Here is an 18,301-nt window from a genome sequence, read left to right as displayed (position 1 = left end):
TTGGGGTGAAACTGAGGTTAGGAATTCAGAGGGAACAAGAGGTAAAGAATGAGGCCATTGCTCCTGTGTTGAGAGGTCACCACACAGGCAATTAATTACATGTATATTAATTTTCCAGCAATGCAGTATGAAAATCAGCAACATATCCAACAAAATATTTAACAGCTAGGAAAAGCCAAGCTCATCTTCTGTCTATGTGGCCCTAAGTGGTACTTTTCTGGAAGGAAAACTTATTTGAAAAAAATGTCGGAACAGAAGTGGTACTTGTGAGGGGCATGGAGAAAGCCATAGCAGAGAAGGTTGGAAACTGTCACCCATGAAGAGCATGGCTCTTCCCCGGCCTCAGACCCTCTGAAGGTTAGCATGCCGGTCCAGTGCTCATGTTCACCCACCTGTGTGCCCAGGTGTCTTCGCTTGTTTGTGTTCACAGCAAAACCTGGTGGTCATATTTCTCTCGTGTGCTCCATGAAAAATGGAAGTAGAATAATGGACCCATTGTATGGCCCCTGCAGCTTGATGTCACAAGAGGGGCATCTCAAAATGATGGATGGGATTATGTCTGGATAGCCATTGAGGAGCTTTCTAAGGCCAACAGCAGAATGAAGCTCTGTTTAGGGCTCGCAGCTGAAAAGTTCAGGTGTTCTGAACCCAAAGGAGGAGCCCCCTAAGCTTCTATGTTGTTAGCTTGAATGGGACTTAGTTTTTGCTTGTGACTCTGGTAAAAGGGAAAGAGACTTGGGGCTGGCTGCAACTCATAGCTAGGGAAGGCCCCTAAGATAGAGAGGTGTCATGGAGGGGCTGTGAGGGAATGTTTGCCACGGTGTCAAACTCTCTTCCCGGATGCCTGCCCGCCGTCTGTCTTTTTTTTTTTTTCCATTCACTTGTACATACATTCCTGTAGTATTTACCGAACACCTATTTCAGGCCTGAGCCAGGGCAGGAGTATACAGAAGGCATTTGTTTTCTCCTCTCCCTCTCAATGGCTCTTCTCTCCTCCTCTCTCTCCCCATAATTCAGTGGTAACAGGGCTGGATGGAGGAATAGTCAAAATTTGTCCCTGTAGGAGACATCTGCGCCAGGAATTTCCAGCAACCCCCAAGGAGAGTGGCAGATTGATGAGACTCTGTTTGCACTAACTAGGGAGTGGAAGGAGGTGGGAGTAGGTGGAGACCTGCAGCCAACAGTCTGCCTGAGCCCACTCTATAACTCCCATTGATAGGCCCCTTGCTCTGTGCCAGGCCCTGTACATACTGCTTCTCATACCTCATTCAGTCTTCCAGTCCTTTGAGGTCACTATTATGATAACGCCCTTTTTATATGAGGAAATTAAAGCCAGGAGTTGGAAGGGACAGGGTCACATAGGATGTGGCAGAGTCCCCACTCAAGGACACACACTCTGTGTGTCCTATATTCTTTCACTTTGGTTTTAAGTTTTTGAACAGTCTTATTATGTAGCTCAAGGTGACCTGGAATTCACTATGTGGGCTGGGCTAGCCTCAGACTTCGTGCCCAGCCTCTCTGAATGCTGAAATTACAGGCATGCACCCCACCCAGCCAGCTCAAATTTGTAGTTACTTAGTGTTTATTTTCTTGGAGCCTGGGGCACATGTTAGGGTAGCACCATACCATGGGGCTATATGCCTAGACACTGAGCTTTTGAAAATGCCCAGGCATGGACAAAGATAGTTTAGTGCCTGAGTGACTTCAGTGTGGTAGGATGATCTTGGAACGAAGCTACACTGTTTTTTAATAGATGTATAGCCTTGGGTGGTATTTACTAAGCATCACCATCTTCCTGTGTACTTAAAATAACAAATTGTGCTTATAACATGGTTTAAAAAAACCCACAGGTCTACAGTCTCCCAAAAGCAAAATCCCCCAAGGAGAGCCTAAAAAGAGAATTCCTCCCCGGAGATCCATTACATTTCATAAATGATAACGAGGTGGCCCTTTTTGAAGTGCTGTGGATTCCTCTGGCAAATCCGATTGCCTCTATTTCTTTATTCAGATTTTACTCACTCATTCTGTACCACAACCATCACCAAAGAGCCAGGGCAGCTGCCATTCTGTGCCAAGAGGTTGCCTTGCCATTTTCCAGGTGTATAAAAAACGAGGAGTGTCAGTTACCTCCACATCTCCTATCTGGGGTCATACCCTGTGAGAACTTACTCTGTTTCAGCTTCCACTTCCAGGCAGTCAGGGGAAAATGGAGTCTGAGCAACTCATAGAATGAGCACCTGCTTCAGTCACTGCCCCAGCGTGGACACACTAATCCCTGGCTTTGCAAGAGGTCTGCCTTCCAGGCAGCAGAGCCAGGCTCTTCTAATGGGCCAGCCCTTCTGGTTTTAATACCCGAGTCTTGATTTCTAACAGGTGGGTGCCACAGTTGTTCTGCTCTTAGTATGAGCCGAGTTCACGGCTCAAACAATAGAAGATTCTTCAGGAAGAAGTGGGGGGGGGGGGGGGGTCAGCTCAGTTTCCCTTGCCAACACTCCAAGCTAGTGATGTGGACCAGGAAGGAAGAATTTCCCAACTTTGCAGCTCCCTTCATCTTGGAAAAATTAAACGACTGTCTGTCTGTCTATCTAAATCTCCCTCTCTCTCTCTCTCTCTCTCTCTCTCTCTCTCTCTCTCTCTCTCTCTCTCTCTGTGTGTGTGTGTGTGTGTGTGTGTGTGTGTGTGTGTGTGTGTGTGTCTGTCTGTCTGTCTGTCTGTTTGCCTATGAGCATTACGTTTGTGAAAATCCCAGTGAGGTCAGAACACAGGAGCTGCCTGGCTCTGGGTATGGAGAACCAGGCACAAATGAGGAGTGCCCCCACTGACTCAGCCATTTGGCTGTTGAGGCTCCTCCCTTCCCTCCCTTCCAAGCACTCTCTGCAGTGATACAGCCACCTAGGCTTGGTAAGTGAAGTCGGGAATTCTTTATAAAGATACAATGAAATCGGAAAGAGACGTGCTCCCTGCCTCGGGGTGTAATAGGGACTAGGTGATGGTCTAGTTCCATGAGAAATTTAAGGTTTTGAGATTGTGTGGCAACTCTTTGCATCAGAAGGGTTGTTAGGTGAATGGACAGGCAGATTCAGAGGTGCCATATCTGGTGGCTTTGTGTAGAAGCCCCATGTGTTTCCTTTACCAACGTAGGATTGAAGCGGGGCTTGGGAGATTGCTCAGTTGGTGAAGTCGTTGGCATACAAGCTTGAGGACCTAAATTCAGGTCAACAGTGTGCCTGTCATTCCAGTGCTGGAGTGATAGAGATAGGCAGGTCCCTGGAGCTTGCTAGACAGCCATCTACCCAAATTCAGGAGGTTCAGGTTCAGTGAGAGGCCCCATCACAAAAAATAAGGTGTTTGTCTATTGAGGAATACAGTCAATGTTGGTCTTTGACCTCCACATACATGAGCACATGTATGCACATGTGTGCGCATGCGCGCGCGCACACACACACACACACACGCACACGCACACGCACACACACACACAAAATGGGGTTGGGAAGGCCTGAATATCCCATAAGTCCCCAGGTTCATTGTGTTCTTAAGTACACATGGATTATGGAACAAATATGTTCTGTTGAATTAGGGAATGGCTTTTTTCTCTCAATTTCTCAATATGAGGAATGATAAAATATAAAGTGACCTAGAGTTGTCTGCTCTAAGTACCTTTGAGTGTCTGCCCTCCTTTATTGCCTTTGCCTTCTCTTCTTCTGCTTAAAAAGTTATTAGCTTCCCATCACCTTAAGCCCTGGTACCCATAAACTACCTAGAACTCTCTTTCTCTCCTGTTTATTCTTTTGTTTTTGAGATATGGTCTCACTATGTAACCTTCACCAGCCTAGAACTCACAGAGATCCACCTGTCTCTGCCTCCCGAGTGCTGGGATTAAAGGCATACTCCACCTCTTTCCGGTTTTGTTTTGTTTTGTTTTGTTTTGTTTTGTTTTGTTTTGTTTTGTGAACACTCTGCCTATGTTAGCATGCACTAGAAAGAGAACTATGGAGGGCCCGGGAGCTTGCACATTCTTCTCATCTTGTCCTTGCCACTTCTTAGCTTTGTATCTTTAACAAGTTTCCTTGAATGGCTAGCCCTCAGTGTCTTCTTGAAAACGAGCCTGGTAGTCACAATAGTACCTATCACACAGGGTTGCCATGGAGAGTCTGGAAGACTGCACATGGGGAGCTCGGTGCCTGAACAAGTGTTCCTTTTTCTCCCGTTTGCAGTGGAATCTGTTTCTGTCTCTGAGGAGCAGTCTTGTATAATGTTGGACCCAGTTTCTGTCTTTGTACATCCCTTAGTATTAAAACCAGAAAACTTTCTAAATTATGTATACAGCAAGTGGGAAAGTCCTCTACCTCTAAACACGACAAAATAGTCACGTTTCCGAATCCCCCAATGGCCTGTCTACCACAAAGTCCCTCTAGCTCTTGCACTGCTAGGATGCTGTAACATGGTGGAAGGTAAGCATGTTAAAAATTAAACAGCACCCTCCCCCATCTCCTTAAATCCAATGCACATGTGGTGGGGTAGATTTAAGAGCTGGTGACTTGGCATGAGGAACTGCTGAGTTTGGTGGGAAGAAAGAGGGCTCATAAATAACTGCTCAGTGCTCTTGGAATTTGATGATCATTTGTTCTTCTGGGGAGGGACATCCTCTCACGAATGAGCGCCTCCTTTGCTGTCCAGAGTCTCATCAACTGTATCATCCACTCTCAAGTATCAGTTTTCGAGGAAATGAGATTCAGCTTTCCAGGAAGGTGCAACCTATACTCACCTGGGCCTGCCCTGGCTGCCCTGTAAGAAAGAGCTCACAAGAATGCCTAACAATATGCTTCCTTGTGGTTTTTTCAAACCTCAATCTTGCTAGAAAGCCTTACTTTTGCCTCTCAATGCCTGTGCCATCTCAGAGGTCCTCTCAACCTTCCACTGTGATAGGAAGTTGCTTCCTGAGGCCCTCTGTGGCTCGCTTTGCTCTGCTTGAATACTAATTCTGCTCATTCTCCTAACTGACTCAGCCATCAGACACTAAGGTAGACTTCCCCATGTATCTTAGAGCAGTAGTCCACAGTTCAGACTACTTCAGGACTCCCTTCATATCACAGTGATTAACTCATCATGATGTCCTGTGACTGCAGATTCACTGTGAAGGGGGAGAGACATCAACAGGCTGCTGGAAAGGCCTGAGGCCCAAATTCAGTTTTGCAGCCATGGTCCCGGCCAAGGTTCTCTGCCCTTCTGGGCCCCTATTTCCATAGCATTAGCATGTGGTGTCTGCCTTTGGGGACCTTACAAGACAGCTGCAAGCATTAAGAGGGATAAGAAGACACAGTATGCTGCGTTAGCAGAGGGAGAGCTCTAGTCAAATAAAAAAAATCCAAATTAAGCAAAAATGCGATGGTCTTGAGAGTTGTTGCCATATGTAACCCATATATGATCAAACAAGCTTTTTATGAACTCTCTGGATTCTGCAATTGCTTAAAGCCTTGTAAATGAGCATAAAGGTATTTTTAAAGGTCATTACCATTACTCCATTCTAAGTTAAATAGAAATGTGTCTTTGAACACTTGTCCTATTGCTATCCCACGGCCTGAGTGACCTTCTAGTTCCAAGGAGCAGAGGAGTGAGCCCTAACATTTCAATCTGGCATAAGAGCCTTGTAAAGACAAGCCTTACTTAGCACAAGGCTCTCAAAGATCACACAGTTTAGAAAGGCTGTCTCAAGTCCCTGTCCTCCCAGGCATGGTAGCACCAACCCAACTAATGGAGAGAAAAAAGGTTGCAGGTTAAATAGAGGTAAGACTTCTCTTATTCTCAATAAAAACGTAAGTAAAAGGTGGACTTCTCCATGTATGGTGGCACTAGTCTGTAATTTCAGCTACTTGGGAGACTGAGGGAGAAGACTCACAAGCCCAAAGCCAGCTTGGGCTACAGAATGAGTTCCAGGTCATCCTAGGCAGCTTAACAAGATTCTTTCTCAAAATAACAAGTAAAATGAAGGCTTAGGGGCTGGAGAGATGACCCAGTAGATGACAAAGTCCTTGATACATAAGCTCAAGGACCAGAGCTGAGATCCCCAGCACCCACTAAAAAAAAAAAAATGGGGCAAGCCTGGTGGCCCACCTCTAATCCCAACACTCCAGAGGCAGAGACAATGATCCCTGGAGCAAGTTGGCTGAATTAGTAAACTCCAGGTTCAGTAGAAAACACTCAATAAATAAAATAAAATAAAATAAGAGAGTGATTGAAGAAGACCCTTGATAATGACCTCTGGCCTTCGAAATCATAAACATACATGAAAACACACAGGCACCCCCCCCACACACACACACATGCAAACACACACACACACAGTGTGCAAACACACACACCACACACACTCTCCCTCTCCCCTCCCCTCTCTCTCTCTCTCTCTCTCTCTCTCTCTCTCTCACACACACACACACACACACACACACACACACACACACACACACACACACTTGGGGAGTAGATTTCGTGATAAAACTGTGCACAGAGGAAATGAATTGACTCTCCGGCCATCATGACCAGTTGGCATTCGATCTTTACTTGGATACCTACATAAGAAGCAGAAGACATTCAGCCCCTCACCAGCTTTCCCCACCTATTCTTTACTTGGATACCTACATAAGAAGCAGAAGACATTCAGCCCCTCACCAGCTTTCCCCACCTATGTTTTTAGAGCAGCTTTTTCTCTCTCTGCTGGTACCAAGACCAGCACCAGCAGCCCTTATGACAGATTTCTTTCTGTTTGGCTTCATTTCCTGTTGTCTTATTAGCTTTTTCATTCAAAATGGAGTTTAAGGTTGGAGGAAGTTTCAAAACCCAACATTTATAGTTGGGAGCTATTTTCTCAGGAAAGGGACATGTATGTCTGTTCAATATCTGGAAAAAATATATTTATTGGTTTGCTGGGACTGATGTACATAGTACTCCAAACTTGAGACACAGAACTTTATTGTCTCTCAGTTGTGGAGGCTAGAAGCTCGAGACCAAGGTATGAGTAGGGACACACTGTCTTGACAGCTCTGGGTGGTGTGGGGGTGGAGGGCTCAGCTGTGTAGTTCTGGTACTTGCCAACAATCCCTGGATTGCAGATGCATCATTGCTTCCAGGCATGTGGCCATCTCCCTGTGTGTCTTCATGTTATCTTTTCTCTGCCCATGTCTGTCTCTGTGCTCAGATTTCTCCTTTTAATAAGAACATCATCAGTCATATTGGATTAGAGCCCACCGTAATGATCTCATTTTAACTTCCTTGCCTCTGTAGAGACCAGGTTTCCAAATAAGGTCTCATTCTGAGACACTCAGTTAAGATTTCGACATATCTTTTGGAGAGGGATGCGATTGAGCCCATATACATTTATAGATGAGTGATGTGGATGTAAAGACTCCCCTTGAAAAAAAATTTCCAAATAAAAGATTTTTTTTGCCTTTGGTAAGGAGAAGATTATCAAGGAGCAGAGAATTTACCCCTTTTGATATTCATAAAATAATATTGTATATCATATGTGTAGATATATTATCAGATACAATACTACAATAAAGGATCATTTCATATATTTTATTTTATTTTATTGAGGCAGTGTCTCATTTTGTAGCCCTGGCTGGCCTGAAATTTATTATGTAGCCCAGGCTATCCACAAACACACAGAAATCAGCCTGACTCTTCCTTCAAAGTGCTGTGTTTAAAGGTATTAGCCATCTTGTACTCATTTTTAACAAATACATTATATATTTATTTTTAGTGTGTATATCCTATGGCATATATAATGAACACAGGTTCAACCTATTGTGTATACATATGTGCTTGCATGTGTATATGTTTTAACCAGATAGTGATTTCAGGAATAAGGTACCAAGCCAAGTTGCTGTTATATTGCTGGAATCAGGAGTATCATACCTAAATTCAAATCACTGCTACATAAAAAGTACAGGTAAGAGTGATGGACAGTGATATTTGCCAATGAAACACTATACGTTATGTGAAGATAAGCTCAACTGTGAACACTTTTGACAGTGTTTAGAAGGGGAATGCTAAAACAAAACCTGAGATTGACCACAGGGGAACTTAGGGAAGAGGAGACGCCCACTTGGCTTCTGGTTTCCCAGGACCTCTGGAGGATTCTGGTCTCTCCCTCTGTGCCTAGGTCTGGGGTGAGCGTGTCCATCTGCTTTCAGGAGGAACAGTGTGAAGCCTGTGGCAGTGGTTCCTTCTTTAGCTTAGAGAATTTCTAAGTGACCTCAGAGCCCTACCCATTTGCCTGAGAAATCCCAATGACTGCAGCAAGACCCTTCCAAGCACCCATCATTCTTCAGTACCCCGTGGACCTGAAGCTTCTGGTTCTCATTATACTCTGTCTCTCAACTGCCAAGACAGTCTGGGTTGGGCCTGAGAATTTCTTCTTTCCTCCTGTGTAAGAGCCAAACCAAGGAATACTTCTTTGTCCTCTTTAGAGGTTGATTTATCACAGGGAGTTGGGGAAAGGAGTGTTGCTTCCATTTGGGATAGTGAACAATGGGACCGTTAGGCTAGGAATATATAAAGTCCTTGTCATCAGCAAGCTGAGCAGGGAAGCCAATGAGCAGGCCAGGACCCTTGACAGGGTCCTAGGCTCTGAATCTACAAGGGCTTTCTCACTATTGCAGGCCTTGAACTGAAATATTAGAAAAGGTGTGGGGAAGGGGCTAGCCCATAACTACATTCAGGTCTTTAAGGTTTAGACAAGGAGGCGGAGGAACATGTGATGATTTCTGTTATCCCTTTATTTGTGTGTATCCAATGTGTGCATACATGTTCGTGTATATGTGTGGATGTGTACAAGTGTGTGCACATGCATGTAAGTGTGTGGAGGGCAGAGGCCAATGTTGGGTGTCTTCCTTGATTGCTCTCTAACTGATTTTTTAAGTCAGAGTCTCACTGAACCTGGAGTTCATGGATTCATTTAAGCTGCCTGGCCAGTGAGCTCCTGGGAGATTCCTACCTCCATCCACCCGTGCCTCTCTAGAGCTGGAATTACCAGCACACACACTGTGCCTGACTTTCTTACATGGGTTCAGGGGATCAAACTCAGGTCCTCACACTTGCAAAACAAGCACTTTACCTACTGATCAGATACTCTGGTGTGCACCTTAAAGAGTTTACAAGGATTGGGAAGATGGCTCAGTGGTTAACAGCACGGACTGCTCTTCCACAGGACCAGGTTCAATTCTCAGCACCCACACAGTGGCTCAAAACTGTAACTCTCGTTCCACAGGATCCAACCCTTCTTATGGCCTCTGTGGGCATGAGGCATACATATGGTACACAGACATACATATAAGTAAAACGCCCAAACAAATAAAATAAAATTTTAAGTTAGAAAAGTTTATAGACCAGGAATTAAGGAATGAAAAGAAGTAGACTCACATGCGAAAGAGATTTTAGGCTTTCTTTCATTTGAAGGGTGCATGTGTATCTATGTATGTGTGTATGTATGTATGTGTGCCCATGTACCCATGCAGATATATACATAAATGCTTTTCTTTTCTCACCAAGTCCCAGCCATGGCCCAAAGCTTTACTTTCTGTAATAAACACACACACCTCCCAAATTGTAGGCTCCCTAAAATTGACTGACAGCCTCACTATCAAAAGAACCTTTCTTCGGAACCTTTTCTACCTCTCAGGAGCCAAGAGATGGCAAGTGGCCCCAGTCAGGATACATATACTTATACCACGTGGCTACATTCTGGGTAGAGCAGAGACACATGGTAGCTTTGAGTTAGAGAAAGATGCATGCCAGTTAGGTCCATTAAAAATCAACCAGTCAGTCTATAAAATCAACCGTGGTTTGACTTGGACATAGGCCACTCTTAAGAGGCCATATACATGCACCCCACTTTAAAGGCTCTGTGCCCAAAGCTCCCAGTTTTGAAAGGGAACAGGGAATGTGCCTGACTGGGTTTTGGAAGCTGTCTAGAGCCCTCGCTTATTGACACAAGTGTATCAAGGAGGTGGTGAAGCCCTGGGTAGAGCATCTGATCCAACTCTCTGCCCTCCCCAGGGTAATGCCCTGAAAGCATCTCGAGCAAATGGACCTTTATTTTGTTTGAGTTGCCTTGTAAAGCCTACTAAAGGGTTAAATGTGTGGTCTGGGCTGCTGTGGAGTTGAGAGCTTTGCGCAGACACAAACCTACCTTGTCTTTTTAAAATGAGAAGGGACTCTGGGGCTTTGTGGCAAATGGTGTTGGGGTTTTTTTTTGGGGGGGGATTAATCTGAAATAAATGATTAAATTAAAGCATAAACTGAATTAGAGGCATGCATTTGGGATTTTCCTTACATTTTTATGGAAATTATGAAATATATCCCTTTGTTCAACTTTAAAATTAAACCAACTTAGCTTCTCCCTGCAGAAGGAAAGGGGTTCCCAGGACCTGAAATTTTCAGTTTCCCCTTGTGTATGGCTTTGTGTATTTATCTTTTAAATTTTTGTGTGCAGCTAAGGCATGGTTCCCCATTGTTTTGTAGCCTTATTGTGGTTTGATTTCACATTGGACTACTTACCTTTTAGTAACTGAATTCCCAGCCCAGTGAAAAGTTCTCTCTCTTACAAGGAGCCCAGGCTTTATTTGTGTATGAGATGAACCATGACATTTAAACTATGCCTGATAGCTTAACAGATTATAAGAACAAAACCAGATGGCCCAAACAAAAATAATGCTTTGATTGCTTTCAAATTCAACATCAAAAATTAAAAACAGCTTTCAAAAAGCCTTGACATTTTTTTCCAGAAATGACTTTGAGTCATATATGTATACATGGACCTCCTGACCTCAAATTAGAAGTATATAAAACAAAAATTTAACAATGGCTAGTTAGGAGTATTTGCCTCTTTTATCTTTCCTGTAGCTCCATTTTCCCCCTGCAGTTCCTTTTAGAATAAAACTGTATATGTGTATGTATTTAATGGCTGCTTTTTAGTTTAATTTGAATGGCGCCTTTTTAAAGGATCCAGTCGAGGTGTTTTCAAACCTCTCTGAAGAAAATGGACTTTGTTAAGCATTAGCAGTTCATAATTCTTCCACAGAAAACGGTGAATAATGCGCAGTTACTTTAACGCAGTATTTCACAAGGTTCCAAAATAGAACCGGTCCTAGGGTCTTTAGTGCAAAGGCAGGTTCCATAAAAGCAATTATTTCATTTTCTAGCTCAGTTTAGCTCACCTTCAGCATCATTAGTATTAATCACAAGTCTCACTCTCTTTAGCACAATTAGCCAACTAATTCTTTAAAAGTGGACTGTGAAAGAACATTGATTTTTCTCCACCCTTGAGATGGTGTCCAGGGCAAAGTTAGACAGTGACTGCCTGAACTGCTAAACTATCGAGCTTTCAGAGCATGCAAATGCCTTTCCCTCTGTCTGTCTGTCTGTCTCACTCACTCTCCCTCCTTCCCTCCCTCTCTCTCCCATCCTTGTTCTGTAGAAGACTCTTTCTTCTGACTCTAATTCCTTTTTCTTCGAATAAGCTGCAGAAGAATGAGCAAACTTTGTTGCAAATCAAAGCTCTGACAGTTCTATTTCCCTGAGCTAATTGCATCTTCTTTTGGAGTTTCCTTTTCCTCTCTGTTTCCCTTTGTTTTGACAACAAGAGTCTGGGAAAACAATATACAAATGATCACTTTGCTGTCACGAGTATACTGAATTTTAAAAATAAATGAACTGTCGAACCAGAAAGCTTCCAGGAGCTTATGGAGCAAGCTCTTTCTCCAAACTGTTCCAAAAACAGATGTGGAAATGTTTAGCTAATGCCCCTCCCTGTTCTCCATGCAGAATTCCTGCGTGTCTCTAAGGACATCAGAGGAGATAGGCAGACAGAATTCCCACCTGCTTTCCAGGAGACTTTGCTTAGACTGCTCACTTTGTCTAGTAATGCCACAAAACTGATTTGCACTTGAGTTTTTGTGTCTTTTGAAAAGCTTCCTAATCAAACATGATGGCGCATGCCTTTAATCCCAGCACTTGGGAGGCAGAGGCAGGCCCATCTCTGAGTCTGAGGCCAGCCTGCTCTACAGAGTGAGTTCCAAGTCAGCCAGCCCTACATAGTGGTGCCCTGTCTCAAAAAAATAAAAAAAGCAGCCTGAAATTTAAAAGGCCCTGTATTTTGACCAATATTCTATCTCTTTCCTTTAAGACATAGATTTATGGTAAGAAAAAATGAAATCTGCTCTTAGCAATTTTTAAAGAAGGCAGAGCACAATAGAGATAAAGTCCCCTGAAGTCTACCTCTAGGCTCCACATGCACACACAAAATCACACATCCGCTCAATAATTGCCGAACCAAGCAACAAGCGCATTATTCCAGTCTCAAGGAAGCTCTGTTGCCTTTAACCAATGCCTCATCTTTCCTGATCACCCCAGGTTCTATTTTTAACTTTTAGAACGTTAGTTCTCAACCTTTCTAATGCTGCAACCCCTTAATATGGTCCTCATGTTGTGGTGATCCCCAACCATAAAATTATCCATTGCTACTTCATAGCCGTAAGTTTGCTACTGTTATGAATCGTAATGTAAATATCTGATATGCAGATGGTCTTAGGTGATACTTGTGAAAGGATCACTCACTCCCCAAAGGGGTCTCGACCCACAGATTGAGGACCACTGTTTCAGAAGACTATAAAGTGACAGATATAGTAAATAATTTGAGCCAACTATGTCATAATATCACATTATTTCCCATAAATTATTCCAAATATATAAATATGCCCTTTTCATTCCATGGGGACATTCACAGATTGATGATATTTGAGGAAAAATGTTGGCTCTGTACTGAATATGTAGGGACTTTTTGTCATTATTCCCCAACAGTATAACCTAACAACTATTTTTATAGCCCTTACATGTACCAGGTATTATAAGTAAGCGAGAGATGAGTTACAGTATACTGGAGGGTGGAGCTACGTTGTATGCTGTTTATATAAGAAAGCTGAGGATCTGCAGATGTGGGCATTCCCACAGGCTCCTGGAACCAGCCCTCCATAGATAGTGAGAGACGACTATATCCATTTTATTATTCAAATTCTTGTTCACCACTTTAAATATATGGGTGCTGGACTTCATAAACAGCATTCTCAGCCATTCCCTGTAGAAATCTTGACATGGTGGCACACATTTGTAATCTCTCATTGCACCTGAAGGTTGCCATTTTGTCTGGTCTGGCCTTCAGCTTGCTCCATGGATTCACTGGCTCTGCTTCCTGCCCCCCTAGGATTATAGGCCGCTTTTGAATCTGCCTTCTGGAGATCCGGTCCTCATGCTTGCCATGCAAGCGTTTTACCCACTGAGCCATCTCCCTAGCAGTGATCTCATGAATTTTTAGTGTAAAGGATTCATCAATGATTAGTCCAAATATGGGAGATCTTGGGTAGAGGAAAGGAAAAGAAGGAAAATTTTTGCTGAAAGTAGTGGGAAATGTATATGCATAAACCACATTTAAGAAAACAGAAAGCTCCTTGTACTCAGTAACTGCAAGGAAAACAAACATTTTGCATCCAGGTGTTAGAAGAGTTTGCCTGGCTGGTCTATAGCTGGGTTCAGGACGGTGTGTTCCATAGCTGAGCCCTGTTTGGTTAAACCAGTGAATTTCAGTTCACTGCAGAGAAAATTTGCAGTCAAGGCCAAATGGGGTCCCTGTAATCCATACTCTAAACCTGTTTTCTAAGCCCGCCTGCCAGAAGCCGGACGGTAGTCACAAGGTGAGCGCGCCTGTCTTTGTATTTCCTTCCTCCTGGGTCTCCAACTGCCCCTCAGCACTGAAGATTTCTGGAGAGTTTAGCTTCAATTCTGTTCACATCCCACATCTTCTGGACTGCTGTGTGCAGTTCCAACTAGAGCTGGAAATGCTTCAGCCTGGAACCTACTATCTAGTCTACCACTTCCCTTCTTAGCCTTTCAGCTGCCTTCGGGCCCTGTAACCCAAGTCTTCCCCGTCTCTGCTCTAGATCCTACGCTGCTGCTGCCGGCCCATCTCAGTTAGGTGTTAGGAAAGCCAGCTCCTGTGATGAGTTCACACTGTTTGGTGAATGACTTCTAGTCATTCCCTGGCACAAATGAGCGCAGCATGGGTACACATGCATACCCTTCTCCCTGTCCCTGCAAAGAGCAGGCAGCTGGGGAAAGGAGGCTGCTGTATTTTTGACGATGTGTCTTCGGCAAAAGGGAGCCAGTCCTAAAGTACAGCCTTGAAGTATTGGGCTCCAATTCAGCAAGCTCATTATCAAGTACATTCTGCTCTCCTCCTAATCTCTAGCCTTTCCCTTCTCCCTCGGAGTTATGGGACCTCGAGCATGGTTTGCGCTGACTTTCATTAAAGTTTTTTCTAAGTCCGGAGGTATATTGTCACATACATAGGCATCTTTATTTATTGCTTCGATTACATGGGAGTCTGTCACTGGCTCTAAGAAAACTGGAGGAAACGGGTTCTATCTTGTCCAAGTTTGGAGACTTGTACTAAGTGATTGCTGAAACAGTGGCGTCACCAACCCCCTCTTCCAGACTGAATCAGAGCGGTAGAACTTGAAAAGTGGGTGGGTATGGAGCAAGAAGATAGTCTGAAATGGCCGCCTGGGGACCAATTCTCTTGTTTCTTGGAGAATGTAGGCATTTGGTAACTTTATTTGGATTATTCATGAGAGAAAGGGAGAGGGGGTTTTACATGAAGGATGCTTGGGAAAGGGAGAGGAAATGGATGGCTGAACTCCTGGACCAGAATAGCCTTCAACTGGAACTTCAGTTTGGGGCTTGAGAACAAAAATGGGATGAAAGAATTGTTTCCTTGACCTATTCCACCAGCTGCCTAATGAGAAGAGTTTTGATCAGGGCAGATGGTCCCAGGTTGTGAGATCGTGTTAAGGAAAGGAGAGGGACACAAGGGGAGAGGGGAGTAGAACAAAGGGAGGGAGGGATGGAAGAGAGAAAGCCATTCTAAAGCACGCTTAGGACAAGGGGCTTTCTTTAGGCACAGCTAATAAAGCGACAGTAGTGGAGTGATTCTCCCCCCCCCCCCCCGTGTGTGTGTGTGTGTGTGTGTGTGTGTGTGTGTGTGTGTGTGTGTGTGTGTTGCTGCTGCTGCTGTCTCTGTTGTTACTCTATGGGGGGAAAATCAGCCAGCCCCAGCAGTGACACTTCAGAATAAAGAAAGAGCAGAACAAAGTCACCTGTGGCTTCTTTTTACACCCCGGCAACACTACAGAGAGAATGAAGAGTCATTAAGAAGAGAAGAAAGACAGTGCGAGGAGCATCAGAAACAAAGCACTTCGTCCAGGACAGTGCCCCCTTCTAGTGGGCCTCCACACCACGCTTTCCACTCACGAATTCCACAAATCTGTCAAGAGCAAAAGCAGAGAAAGAGCTGCCTGTTTACAGATGGGAAAAGGGAAGGTCTTAGGGGGGCTTTTTAGTATAGTAGGCACTCAATAAATATTACTCAAAAGATGAGATCATCTATATGGGGAATACTTAGCAGGGAACAAAAGTTAATCCCTACACTTATACACATGCATTTCCTTCCAATTTTGAGGCACTTGTGGTTTTCCACATTTCGCGTGAAAGCTGAACTGAACAATATTTGATGACATCCTTCTCTCTCCTTGTTGCCTCGCTCTGCTGTTTCAGACAGTTCTTCTTAGCTTTGTTCTTTTCTCCTGCCACTGTGTCTACTACTCTTTCAAGGGCAAAAAGCAAAAAGAACCCCAAAGATAACAAGCACAAACGAATCCGAAGCAAAGATTTTAGGAGCTAGTTGGTCGATCGAAACATAAAGCATAAACAAACTAAGTTCTTTTAAATATAGGACTTCTTTTAAGTATGCAGTATGCATTTAAAAATGTAAAATTAAGACCAGCATGATTGGAGGGGTATTTCTTTGGTCTTTTGAGACAGGGTTTCTGTGTAGTTTTGGAGCCTGTCCTGGAACTCTCTCTGTAGCCCAGGCTGGCCTCGAACTCACAGAGATCCACCTGGCTCTGCCTCCCGAGTGCTGGGATTAAAGGAGTGTGCCACCACCGCCCGGACGGAGAGGTATTTTTTTGAGAAGGGGTCTTGCTCTGTAGCATAAACTGGCCTTGAATTTGTGGCAATCCTTCTGCCTCTACCTCAGAAGTGTTAGGATTTCAGTGTAAGCCACCACACCTGGCTCAGGATGTTGTTTTTTTGTTTGTTTGCTTTCGGTTTTATTTTTCTATTTTGAGAAAGTCTCACTATGTAGCTCCAGCTGTTTTCTCTCCCCCCCCTTCCCAAAATTTCTCTGATTTGCAACACATCCCACTGTATCAGAGAATCTTTTGGTCATCACGAGTCACAAGACTACTGACAGAGTACCGGCTGAATTCTTTTGGTCATATTTCATTGAGCCATTTAGCCAGATTTCAATATGTGGTCGTCAAGGATAAAATGCAATTTCTCCTTCATTTTTTAAAGAACTTTGTATTTCATTATGGGGAGGTGTGTGTTTGCCACAGTGGATGCATGGAGGGCAGAGAGGGCAGAGGACAACTTTAAGGAGTCTCTCCTTCCACCATGTGAGTTCCAGGAATTGAACGCAGGTTATCCCGTTTGCCAGCAAGTACCTTTACCCACTGAATCTCACCAAGCGTCTTCTTCACTTTTAAAATTCAATTTGTTTGCTAAGAAAGAAGGTCATAAGGAAGGGCTCATTGGGATAATCTACGTGAGGACATCACAACCATTCAGGTAGACTAGGTTGCCAGTTTGAATGAAACTTATTTCCCATGCCTGATTTAATTTTTAACGTGAAAACTGTTTTGTTTGGGTTTCATGCTGGCCTTACACAAATGGGATACCAATCTTGATCAGTGCAGATTCTCATGCTACACAAGAGGGAGGAATACGTGTTTTATACCAGAACAGCATGAGAAAGCCACTTAAAGAAGCCATGTGCCAGCATTCCAGGCCCATGTAGCTCAGAGGTAGAGCACCATCAAATAAATAAATAAATAAATAGAATCCCAAGAAGCCATGTTAGTTATATTTCACATGCAAGTTCCTTCAACGAAATTATAAAATTCACTTCTGCCTCACATGGAAGTTTCCCTCTTCTCTGTGTTTTTGCTTCAAAAACTTATACTTGATCTTTACATAAGCCATATGGTAACTTGCCTCTTGTATTTTTATGTGTTCTAGAATTCCTTTTTGCACACCTTCTTGCCTCCTGTGAGTTGTTACCCAACCTACTGCAAGAATGAAGCTCTTCAACTTCCTGGGAGCAATGGTCTTCTTCACCTTCATGGTCTCCAGCTATTCTGAACAAAACCAAGTGAATGTCCTGTGCTCGACAGATTGGTTCATGGTCACAGTTCACCCCTTCCTGCTGAATAGTGATGTCTATGTGCATTTTTATGAGGTGCATTTGGGCCTGGGCTGTCCTCCCAACCATGTTTACCCACACTTCTACGAGTTTACCTACCGCGTTACAGAATGTGGCATCCGCATCAAGGCCGTCTCTCCAGATGTGGTTATCTACAGCTCTGAGATTCACTACATCTCCAAGGCCACACCTTCTAGATATGTGATCCCCGTGTCGTGCGCTGCCCCTCGACGGTCCCCTTGGCTCACTAAGCCCCACTCCGTGAATGCTGCCAACAACAACATGGCTGCGACCCCGAAGAATGATACGAGCTACCAGGTGTTCAGCTTGCCAGAGCCTAGCCAGGCATCCAACTGCAGCTGCCCACCTTCTGTCTTCAGTCAACAGAGCATGTAAGCCCCACATCACCGGGCAGAGTCTTCGGAGGCCCATCTTGTGTAGTCATCTGACTCCACTGATATTTCTGGGGACTAATGTGTTCACTCAGATGATATGAGGAAACCCATGTAGTGCCCAGATTTGGGGGCTTCTGAAAACTCTGTTTCTAGAATTAGTATGTAGCATTTTCTACTGTCAGTCAAATAAGTGCCATTATGGCCTTTTTAGGGGAATTTTGTGAAGGGCCAATTCATATATACCTGATTACAACTTTCTTTTTTTTTTTTTTACTATTTTTGTATCTTTAAAAAAAAATAAAATTCTGATGGCATTAAAGTATCAGTTGGATGGTTTTGCTTTAGAAACATGTATCTCTTTTTATCTATGGACCAGGAGTTAATGTACATATTTGGCGACCTCAGTGCCTGGGTTTTTCTCTCTAGGATGATTTCCCACCCCTTCAGGTTCCTCTCCAAAGCCTTTCCCAGGAGACTGTCTTCCTCTGTATCCCCACTTCCCGTCTCTGTTTACCACCAATGAGCTTAGCAC

General features: G+C 43.9%; 1 protein-coding gene across 1 annotated transcript; it reads left to right on the top strand.

Moving 5' to 3' along the window:
* The first annotated feature begins 17,194 nt into the window (after window positions 1-17,194).
* Plac1 (placenta enriched 1) lies at window positions 17,195-17,987 on the top strand. Its single transcript, XM_059251441.1, has one exon. The coding sequence runs from the start codon at window positions 17,249-17,251 to the stop codon at window positions 17,768-17,770; it is 522 nt and encodes a 173-aa protein (XP_059107424.1). The 5' UTR covers window positions 17,195-17,248; the 3' UTR covers window positions 17,771-17,987.
* Window positions 17,988-18,301: the final 314 nt, after the last annotated feature.

The sequence above is a fragment of the Peromyscus eremicus genome, chromosome X (assembly GCF_949786415.1).
Source record: "Peromyscus eremicus chromosome X, PerEre_H2_v1, whole genome shotgun sequence".
In the NCBI taxonomy this organism is placed as follows: domain Eukaryota; kingdom Metazoa; phylum Chordata; class Mammalia; order Rodentia; family Cricetidae; genus Peromyscus; species Peromyscus eremicus.
The sequence above is the reverse complement of the archived record's forward strand: the minus strand, read 5'-3'. Positions and strand labels throughout refer to the sequence as shown.

Bases quoted from the DNA above. Each gene is read 5' to 3' on its own strand.
- Plac1 (XM_059251441.1), top strand. From the start codon at position 17,249: ATGAAGCTCTTCAACTTCCTGGGAGCAATGGTCTTCTTCACCTTCATG.